Genomic DNA, 12,068 nt, shown 5'->3' on the forward strand with positions numbered 1-12,068 from the left:
ATAATATCTTATCTGAGGCATTAAATTATAATTCTGGGATAAATTCATGACTACCAGCAACATATATGTGTTTAGAAGACTAACATTCATAATACTAAGATCAATGTCTACTGTAAAATTATATGTTCATTTTACAGCTATATTCATCAATACCAATAACATCTTGTTTGGAATGCTATGCAGTATATTCCTGGTACCAATCTCCCACAGATTTTATTTATAACACATTTATGTCTGATATACAGTTGGAAAAAGTGTTTTCTAAAATAGATCTTTTAAAAAGTTTTGAAGATACAGATTAAAATGTGTGTTGGTTCTGTGAAATCTGCTTCCTAGGCTGTGTGGTTTTTTGTCTGTTGATAAAGGGAAAGATGATAATTAAATAAACCATCATAAATGGGTTGCATGGAAAGCTTCATATACACAGTGATGTTATTGAACTACAGCCAAACACACACACACACACACACACACACACTCCAATATTCAGCATGTTGTTCATGAAAATCAGGAGGATTTGGAGAATTTCTGATTTGTCTTAAATATGTAATTTTAACATATGCTGCTTTTAGTCATGCTGTGTCAAATTATTTTTTAGAGCTCTGTAATAAAAGAGATTGAAAAAGAGATTGATTTATCAGTATTCTTGTTCAACTAGTAAGCAGGAGATAATTTGTACAGTATGTTTAGTGAACAAAGAAAAAAGTAAAACTGTTATAAATCTAGCTGCAACATTAGAGAAAGTAAAATATCAATAAAGCTGCCTTTTTTTTTTTAAAATGCCTATAAGTCAGTCTTGAATCCAGGTGACTGCCTAGAGAAATCTATGCAGTTTTCCTGACGGCATTTTTGCAAGTGGTTTGCCACTGCCTTTTTCCTCAGACTGAGAGAGGGACTGGCCCAAGGTCACCCACCTGGCTTTGTGCCTAAGGCAGGACTAGAACTCAGTCTCCTGGTTTTTAGTTTGGTGCTTTTAACCACAAGCTCTCTTCATTAAAGTATATGAATACTAAATATAACAAAGAAAAGGTAACAATATGAAATATCAGCATATTATCTGGTAATAAATACAATTTAGCTTGCATTTTAAATATGAATTTTAAATGAATGAAAATTCCATATTGTCTACCTTTGTGTTTACAAGCAAAATCTTAAGGCCCCCAAGATTCCTGTTCTACTTAGCTTTCTCTTTTTAGTATAAAATTGTTCTAGTTATTTCAGGAAATTACATTCTGAAGAACTAATAATTAAATCAAGCATTCAAATGAATGCATATGGATAGAAAAGTAGAACTACAATAGCAAGTTTAGCTTGGTCCATGTCTATTAATGGAGCTGATAAATCATTAACTCTACGCTTGACTAGGAAGCATAAATTTCTGAATGGGTATCAGATTTAAGAGTCATCTGCTCAATTTTACTATGCATTCAGTGAAATGGTAATTGACACCCAGCCATTCACACTGAACACAATCCTTTGACATTACAAACAAAGAGGGTTTTGTTTTGTTTTGTTTTGTACATATAGCAGGTGATAATAATTTCTTATTTATGGAAATTGACACACATTAATTACAATAATCATGCAATTATTCTATGAAATTATTCTATCACCACTGGAAATCTTGTATTGACAAAACTGTTTTCATGACTGCAAGAATCAAGTTATGACAATTAACATGCATTTTAAAATATATTGACAACTTCATATAGTTGCATCCATGAAGCTTGAATCCTCATGCCCCAAAACAACATTGTCTGATTATTGATTCCCCAGGAAAGAAAAATGCAGGATCTATAAGCATCAGTATTCTTTGCATACACCAGGAGTTGAAAGCCAATTCTGAATAAACTATAAGTAATAAGTACTTTTAGAAAATCTATTTCGTTTTGTGGTTCATGTTACAGAAAGAATATGGAGTGATCATTACACAGATGATTTTTTTCAAAACATGCCTAACGTCTCCAGTTCAAAATTTCCTACACAATATGTTTCAAAAGCTGGCCATTGTCTTGCTGTGTAGGGAACTACATAAAAGCCTCAGATGAGGATCTTAATAAGACCTGACAATTTCTCACTGAAATTACAATGCATACAAGCAAAGTGAAGACTAATACTGCAAGTTTCTCACATGCAAGGAAGTATTTAAGACTCCTTACTTGATTTTATATATCTTTATCCAGTTTGAACTACCATTGCCTGACAAAGCTGAGGAGCATGTTGTTATCTACTGAATAAAATTATTTAGGTGGACAAATCTGAACTGCTTATAAATAGTGTCTATATGAAGTTATCTATAAACAATTTATTCTTACACTCAGGTAAGTTCTCTACTTTAAAAATGTTGAACTTGAACAATGTAATTGAAAAGAAATCATTGGGCTCTAGAATTTTCCTCAAATATTCTTCTGATAAGGGCATTTAAGAAAGCATTCTTCATTTGCCTGTCATTATGTCTGGAAATAAATGTTTGTTCTGTCAATAACTTTGTTTAAGAGATGTGTTTTGTAGAATTTATCTTTCATGTACAAGTAGCTTTTGGCTTAAAAAAAATCAAAGATCCTATTTCTTCTAACATTGATCTAAGCCTTACTGTGTTCATGATTATATAGTCAAGAGTACTGATAAATAAAATATATTTATAGATTAAAGTAACTCCAAGGTATATGCAAGTAGAAAATGTCAGGATTTTCTTTCTCATGGGAAAGGATTTATCCTGTTATCTTTACAACAATAACAAATAATATTTTGGCTATAGAGATCATGTGAAAAACACCTGTTATTGTGTGTTGTGTATTGTGCTATTTACTGCCACCTATTGGCATGTGTATGCTAGTTACCCAGTGAGGGTGGCATAGAGCTATAATACAAAGAGAGGAAAATGTTCAGCCTCTCAGAGTAGTTGTTAGTTGTTTTAGTGTTAGCCACTATGTAGGTTTTATGGGCTATGTAGTTGTAACAAAGTATCAAGTAGTGTACCTCTTCTCTAAGAGTTTGTAGCTAGAGATTTTGTTAAGCTTGTATTGCTAATAAGTCTTGGATGCTACAATATAATGTGTATAAATAAATAAACAAACACAATAAAGAAGATGTGTTTTTCTTTATATTTTGTATGATATTTGCATTTTATGGAATTTTGCATTTTTATCAATAAACACCAGTTAGTATATATTTTTTGACTGGATTTCTTTGGGAAACAAGAAATGGGCATTGCATTATGAATAGCTGTTGATGTGTTTGCTTTCATGGCTAATATTTTCCTGGAGTTTTTGCTGCGCTCTGCACAAACAGGAGTGTTTGTGATTATCACTCTGCACGACAGAAAAATATCTTCATGGAGAAATTTGAGAGATAAAGTGAAAGAAAACCAGAGTACTGGGCAAGAGGGAGAATAGAATGGATGTGCAATAGGAGACACTGGATTTTCAAATTGATTCAGAAACAATTAAGTATCTGGACTTAAAAAAAACAACAACTTTGAATATGTAAAGTGAACATGATTTCATTGTGGAATCTTACTTGTTCCACTTATCCATAACAGTGATGTTAGGCAGCTCAAGTAGATATACATAAAACCTACCATTCCTTCTTTAGTCCATTCTCAGAGTAATCCAGTTGTTTTCTAGAAATTAAACTTCCAAACCAAACTGGTTCATAGTATTCCAGATATGGTGTATCAAATTAAACAGGCCTGCTTCAGAGCATGTCTACTACTGGAAGATCCTGAATCACTTCCAGATTGGAAGATTAATTTCATCTGCTCCTGAAACTGGTAGATCAGTATGATCGGAACAGGAACAGAACATTTTGGAGTTCTGTAAAACATTCCATTACTAGAAAGTTCCGTTATAAAAAATTAAATAACCTGTACTTTGCAAGTACTACAATCAATCAATCATCTGATAACAAAATAAAACATTGGATGGTTGAGTAAGTGGCAAGCTATGCGATATATAACATACAAATCCTGCAACTGTTTTCTTGGACTTTCCTGTATGTTTTTTTCTTTTCTTTAAAAGGAAGAAAGGCATCAACTGGATAGAAGAGAGGTACAATGGAAGGGATGGGATGGGAGAAGGACATACAACAGTTAACAAAAAGCATCCAACAAAAAGCATCCAAAAAGCAACATTCTCCCATTTTCTGAAAGAACTCAAGCTTGAGAAAATAAAAGACAGAGAGCATGGGCAAAACTTAAGTAGACTCAGGAGAACTGAGCATATGTAGGATAAATGGAATGGAATAACTGCCCAAGTGCCTTCTGGGCTGAAGTGCAGTATATAATTTAATGAATAATAATAAAGTTAGCTGGCTGAAGGACAATGACATACAAAAAGGATATATATCAGATGAAATTGGTAAAACTCTGAAGAGAAATACTTCACAATGAGAACTTCTGTTGCAAGTCCCAGCTGACTACTCTGAAAGCTGATTTCTTAAACTGTAATTACATCAGCTAGATCAGTTAATTCGGAACACCTCAGAAGCTAAGAACTGCAGTAATAGTTTCAAGTTTATTAATTGTTTATTAACATGTCATGTAAGAAATTGGTTATATATTTAAAATTACCTAAGAACATCAGACATGAGGCAGACTTATCTATGAAATCAATATTGAAAATGTATAGATTTTTTTCCAGGGGGAAAAAAATCTGGACAAAGGAAGCAGCAAATCACTTCTGCATTATTGCCAAGGAAACTGCATGGTTATGTCCATGAAGTCACCACAAAGAGAGCTCACCTTCTTTTTTCAAACTTAGATTGGATCTAATCTCATATCTTCTGAATTCTTTTCATGACTTTGTGAGAATCAAAATATCTTGGATATATGAAAACTATACACCATTCTAAGACTCTTTCAGAAACTAGTGAAAGAGGGCATAACTAAGAAGACAACTGAAAAATCATAAGTCAGCTTTCAGTTCTGCTTTTCTTCTCCTCAGTAATAGTAATAATGGCAATGTGATCTCATGTAATCCCTCTCATGTGAATGGCGGAACAGTGACATGAGTATTGCCAAAAATGATGTCTGCAATTGCAATCCTGGTACTCTAGAACATACGAAATTGCAATGGAATTTCTATGTCATATGCAATGTGTTTTTGGTTCCATGCTATTTTCATTAATATTCTCAGTATTCAACTCAATAGAGTTTTATTAGAACAAATTATTATAATTTTAATTTGTAATAATATAATGCTTTAAAACAAAATGCATGCTCTTATTCCAAGCACATCACATTACTGTTTTGTTTATGTATGCATGAAAATTTGTTCGAGGAGAGTAGCTTGAATGATCATTGCAAAAAAATAAAAAATAAAAAATAGACTATATTTATGTTTTATTGAAAAAAAACCCCTAAAACATTTATAATGTTTTATAAATATATAAATAAATATATAAATAAAATAAATACATTTAATATTTATACAATATACAAAAATATTGTATCAAATCATGAATTCAATAAAGCATAAAATCATCATCATCATCATCATTTCTGTCAGGGCCAATTAGATATGAAATTGGAAGTCTGCAATTAGCATTTCTCCTAAAAAGGGAGGCCAATACTACCACAAGGATCCTGAATGAGATCAAGGCCAAGATCTTGAGCATGGGAGTGCATTAATATTTTATCCTATACCACTTAATTCATTGAATTAAATTCAAATCAGCAAATTAAATTGCTGATCTCTGTCATCACATCTACTTTTATCTCATAAAACTACATTGTTTATTTATTTTATTTATATATTTATTCAATTTATATAGCCACCCATCTCAGACCAGTGACTCTGGGCGGCTAACAATAAAAACAGTCAACATTTAAAACAGAACAAAAAATTAAATATAATGTAAATGCAGCCAAGAGATCTTTAAAAACCATCAGTATCAATGCAACCATGAAACAGGGTCCTTTGCATGCTTGGGGTCCCAGGCCTGGGCATAAAGCCAGTTCTTCAAGGCCTTCTGAAAAGCCAAAAGGGTCAGGGCCATCGTAATCTCAGGAGGGAGGATGTTCCAGAGGGCAGGTGCCAGAGCAGAAAAGGCATGTCTCCAGGTCCCCGCTAGCTGACATTCCTTGGCTGACGGGACCTGGAGCGTGCCCAACCTGCTGGACCAGATTGGACAGGTAGAAACAACTGGGAAAAGACGGTCCCTAAGGTAACCCAGTCCCAAGCCATGAAGGCCTTTATAGGTGATGACCAGCACCCTGAATTGCACCCAGAAACACACCGGCAACCAGTGCAGCTCCCAAAGCAGTGGTGTTACATGTGCTGAGCAGCCGACACTATTTATAACCCAGCAGCTGCATTCTGTACCAGCTGAAGCTTCTGAATGCTCTTCAAGGGCAGCTCCATGTAGAGAGCATTGCAACAGTCCAAACTGGAGGTCATGAGGGCATGAGTGACAGTGAATAGAGCCTCCCAGTCCAGGAATGGTGCAACTGATACACAACCCAAAGTGCTGCAAAGATCCTCTCAGCCACGGCTGCCACCTGCTCTTCCAGCAGGAGCCATGAGTCCAAGAGGACCCCCAGATTCTGCACTGGGTCCATCTGGGGCAGAGCCACCCCATCCAGAACCAAAGATGGAAGAACCTTGGTACTGGGAGGCCCAAACACCCAAAGTCACTCAGTCTTGCTTGGGTTAAGTTGAAGCCCATTGCACCCCATCCAGGCCCCTACAGCCTCCAGACACTGAGATAGGACATCCACAGCATCACTCAGACAAACTGGGGAGCAGATATAAAGCTGGGTACCATCACCCTACTGATGATACCTCACCTCGAACTGTCAGATCACCTCACCCAGTGGCTTCATGTAGATGTTAAATAAGAGGGGTGAGAGAACTGAGCCCTGTGGCACCCCACACAGTAGGGGCCATGGACTGGACCTCTCCCCTCCTACCAACACCGACTAGAACCAACCCCGGAGGAAGGAGGAGAACCAGTACAACACAGTGCCACCTACCCCCAACTCCTGAAGCCAGTCCAGAAGGATACCATGATCGGTGGTATCAAAGGCTGCCGAGAGGACAAGAAGAGCAAGGATGGAAGCACTGCCCCCATCCTGCTCCTGCCAGAGGTCATCCAAGTGTGCAATCAGTGCCATCTCAGTCCCATATCCCAGCCTGAATCCTGACTGAAAGGGGTCCACATAATCCACTTCATCCGGAGCCCTTTGAAGCTGCTGTGTGATCACTTTCTCAACAACCTTCCCCAAAAAGCGGAGATTGGAGACTGGACGAAAACTATCCAGATTAGTTGGGTTAGGCCCCTTGAGGAGGAGGTGTAGCACTGCTTCCTTAAGAGCCAGTGGGACCACCCCCTCCCTCAAAGAGGAACTGACCACCACCCAGACCCAATTATGTGTCCTCTTCCAGGCAGCCTTGACCAGCCTTGTTGTAAAGACATCAGTTACAATTAAGAATAGTGACTCTACCAGAACAATCTTATATGCATGCCCTTTGTTCAAACACTACTCAGATCCAACTTAATCCAAAAAGTAAATGTAAATACAGTTCTGATTCCAACTCATTAACATACTATATTGGTAATTAAAGAATATTTGTGTCAAGGTCAAGGATATTTCATTATATCATTGTTCAGACTACTAATAGCATATATTTTAGTACTTAATCTTCCAATTTGTGCTTACCTGTTTAATGTCATAAGCAAGGAGAACGTATTTTAAATCTGGAGATACTGAATATCTGGATGCTTTGAAAGTTACCTATGAAGACATAAGAGAATTAGTTATTTAGTTTATTTACAGGACTTATATGGCTGCCTATCTCATGTAATGACTCTAGGTGGCTCACAACAATCCATGAAAATGTGGTTAAAAACAAAAGTACCTTTCCCCCCAGGCTCCAGACCAAACATCCTCACAGCTCATCCCCATCCTAGCCTAATGCTTGGGGGAAGAGCCAGGTCTTCACTGCACTCCAGAAGGCTAAAAAAGTAGGGATTCCTTGGATCTTATGTGGGAGGCTGTTCCAAAGGGCTGGGGCAATCACTGAGAAGGCGCACTTCCAAGGTCCCATCAGGTGGCAACATGTAAGGGAGAGGACCTGGAGCACACCCATCCTATCTAACCTAGTAGGACATGCAGATAACCACAGGGAGAGGTGGTCCTGCAAGTCACCTGGCCCTGTGCCATGTTGTTGATTATAGGAAGTGCAAGACATTTAGGATATTGGGGCTGTGCACAGCATTCAAAAGGAATTCATCACAATGTTAATGAAAACAAAGCACCTTCAAATGCTTGTGCATATATGTGCATGCATAGCCACAGAGGATATAGGATCCTCTATATAGGATCCTATATAGGATCTATAGGATCTGATGCTTTCTTCAGATCTATAGGATCTGATGCTTTCTTCAAAATTATGAAAGCAATACATAGTCCCTGGGTTAAAAACACCCAGTTTAAGGATGACCCATAGTTAAGAACAGAGCCTATTGTAGCAAAATTCAAGTTAAATACACAATGATTCAAGTTAAATACACAATGATTCAAGTTAAATACACAATGATTCAAGTTAAATACACAATACTACTTACACAGTATTATACAATAATACTGTTCTGGCTTACATACAAATTGGACTTAAGGACAGACCTTGGGAATGGAACTCAGTCATAAACTGGAGATTACCTGTGCCACAATGTCATAAGGCAACCTTTACTGCTTTTGTACATACATCTGATGATATCACACACAAAAGGAGCAGAGCTTCCACTGCAATGCTGGGACATTGCTTTAGTTATTTGCTCCTTCCCCACAACCTCTCCCTGCATATACCACAAACATTTTGGCTTGCTGTCAGTGCCCACAGTTTGTTTGCACACTCAGTCAATTGCAAGCTGCCTTCCAAGGAGTAGGGCAAGTCTTCCAGGAAATGCTGCTGATTTATTGCTTGGAAGAGAGGTGCTAACACACTTTGTAAAATATTCATTTTAACTCATTTCATGCTTTACAGATAACTATGCTTAATGTTTAAGGACAATAATAAAACTGAAATGAGAAGTATGTGGAAAATTTCAAAAGCAGTCGGTGCTATAATATGTTGATATATCATTCAAAGAAAAGAAAAAAAATGTGAAAATCCTGACTAACAGCATAAAGTCTTTGAAAATGACCTTTAGATCCCAGTCTAAAACCGTTTTTCAGATTTTAATGTAAACATGTATCTAAATAATTATGGATAAATTTGTATCCTGTGGCAGTACTTGAAACAGCTCAGTTATTTTTGGAAGGCTAAGTCCACCTTTGCCATAAACAAATTAGTTTGGAAAGGGCAGCAGCACGATCTACCTATTTCTAACCTTTTTCCTCTGAACTTTCTATGTAAAAACAAAAACTCTTCTCACCAGTGTAACAAATATAGAGGAGAAAGAAGCATTATCAATCTAATCACACTTTATGTCTAGATAACAATACATGACACCCAATTGAATTTGAGGCTACAATTTAATCAAGAGCTATTGGTGGTGACAGATTTAATGGATCTGATATAGAGGAAGGCTCAAATTGTAATTGTTGCAAGGAAGCCATTCAAGCAAATTATTTTATGTGTATCTGAAGATATTTCCTAACTATAGACAAAAGAGACATTTAAAAATGAAGGAAAAAATGAGATGAATATCTTTAAACAGTTGCTTTGATAGAATTAAAGCAAGAAAAGAAAATGCAGAGGGAAATGTCCACCATAGGCTATATATACTAACATGCCTGTGTCCACTAAGAATGGGAAATTTCTCATTTTAGTTTATCCTATTTTTTTTAAGGCCAATTTATATATTTCATTTGGTATGCTTTAAAAACAATAATGACAGTCTGCTTCATGTCAACACCATCCTTTCCCCCCCCCCCCCCAAACATGGGAAAGTATAAGGGGGTGGAGAGCAGACAATATTTAACTCTTGTTCTGTCTTTATTAATTTCTATCAAAGTTGCTTCATCTTACAAATGTAAGATGCTCCCTTATGCAATGCATAAAAAAAGAGTAAGATGCAGTGAGTGAGTGAAATATGTACGATAAACAAACAAGCAAACAAAGGAAATAGAGGTAGTTGATACCAATAACTTTCAGTATACTGCTCCATATCTTTCTGTCCTTGCTTCTATCACATCCATACACTACTCATACATTGTCTTTTGTTCTTTCAACTATTAATCATGATCTTCATCAGGATCTCAGCTCCATCTAACCACAACTGTCTTGGTCTTTCCCTTCCTTCAATTCATTCACTCTTCCTTCATGTATTTATTCTGTAAGTCAATATTCATTCGCTCTTTCGATGTGACCAAAACTCCTCAGCATACCACTTTAGTATTGGGCACTCACTTTTGTATTCAGTCCACATTCATTCAGTCTCCATTCATTCTTAACTGTATCTCTTGTTTTATAACACACACTTTAGCATGCCAGCCCCAACTCAATCAACTTACTTTTGTTTCTCTTGATATACCCAACTCTCATTTTTATATAATGAAGTAGATAAAAGCACTCTCTTATGTACAGATATGTTTTATTCCTTTGATAAACATGCATTTCTTGCAACAGACCATTGACAGCAAGTTTGCACAGAAGACTTTTATTAATACAGCAAGGAACCAATAGCTAGAGAAGTCAGGGCCACTGATTTATATGATATATGCTGCATTTTATAGCTTTATAAGGCTTTTACTGGGTTACATTTTACTGGTCCTGAAAGCAGCAAGTGTGGCTATGTGAATTCTGCACCTGTCAGCCTCAACAAAGTATATCTCATGGCTAATTTAGGATGCTTTTCTTCAGAGTCTGGCTCAGGAGGGAAGCTGCCTGTCAACTTGCCCTCACCATGGAACCCTAAGATTGAACAAGGTTTTAGGATGTGGCTTACTAACAAGGTTGCTAATGTAATCTTTATATTACTTTTCCTTAGAAGATAGTAATGTTCTTGTCATAGGTACCTGATATATGCTGTGCTAATAAAAAAGTGGAAGGCTAAGTTAAGCTGGCAGGAGGGTCATGTGCCTGCATGGCAGCAGTGGAGATACATGTGGCTACCACGAACTAGAATGTATCCTGGGAACTCCTAGTGCCAAATATAGGAACCCAAGACTGCTTTTTCTGCTGTTCTTTTTCTTTCTTTTTGTTGTTGATAAATTACATTGATACATCAACATCAGATGCATTTTTTCTAGCCTTGAAACTGCAAAATAGCCATATAATATGAACTACTTTTTACCAGCATTTGCACATCTTAAAATGTCTCCATGCATTTTCCCATCTTAGTAAAAACTCTGCCAAAGTACACAATTCACTACTTGCTCTATGTTTTTGACATTCTTTATAACTTTTAATTGTTTATTCAGCTATTCATGTCAAACACAGTTACCTTGGTCTTTGATACATCGATTTTCAGATCCATATTTCTTATCGTATCATACAGTCTATCTAGCATTCACAGCAAATTCTTCAGGTTCTCAGTCAACATGGTGCATATGAAAGTAGATGAAACTTCATAATCACAACCAACACACCTTTAACATAAAAAATCCTTATAGGTTTGTCCATAAATATATTAAATAATCAAGGGAACATCCTTGCCTTACTCCCTATTAAAAGTGAAACATTCTCTAAGCATTCCATTTATTCCCATGCATACTTTATTCTACCATATACCACTTCTATAACAATCAGCAACCAATCTTCAACTCTGTATTTGTACAAAACATTTGATCCTTCAAGCCTATTCACTTTAACATACACTTTTACCAAACCTAAAAATGTAGAATAATCTTTATTTCTTACATTTATTAAATGTTTAATCTCCTATTGAAGGGAAAAGAACTAGTTGCCTACCTCCTGCCCAACATAAAGCCACTGTACTACCCTGGGCACATGTAACAAAGTACTTTTTTACCATGTAATTTTGAATTCACTTTTGCTACCTTTCCCTTTGTATAGGGAAACAATAAAGATGTTTTTCCAATTCTTAGGCAAGATGCAGTCTTCATAAACACTACCAAATTATGTTCCGACCCACATTCGGAATCTCTCATTGCCTTTGTA

General features: G+C 36.3%; 1 protein-coding gene across 1 annotated transcript in view; it reads right to left on the reverse strand.

Annotated features, from left to right (window-relative positions):
- Positions 1 to 12,068, reverse strand: part of DPP10 (dipeptidyl peptidase like 10) — a 259,921-nt gene that overhangs the window by 124,116 nt on the left and 123,737 nt on the right. Inside the window, exon 5 of the mRNA XM_088146483.1 lies at positions 7,661 to 7,735. Within this exon, the coding sequence (XP_088002609.1) occupies positions 7,661 to 7,735 (75 nt within the window). The remainder of the gene's footprint in view (positions 1 to 7,660; positions 7,736 to 12,068) is intronic.

Source organism: Python bivittatus, unplaced genomic scaffold, assembly GCF_059951505.1.
Source record: "Python bivittatus isolate LINGU-HERP-01145 unplaced genomic scaffold, Pbiv_v1 ctg000480_np1212, whole genome shotgun sequence".
Taxonomy (NCBI): domain Eukaryota; kingdom Metazoa; phylum Chordata; class Lepidosauria; order Squamata; family Pythonidae; genus Python; species Python bivittatus.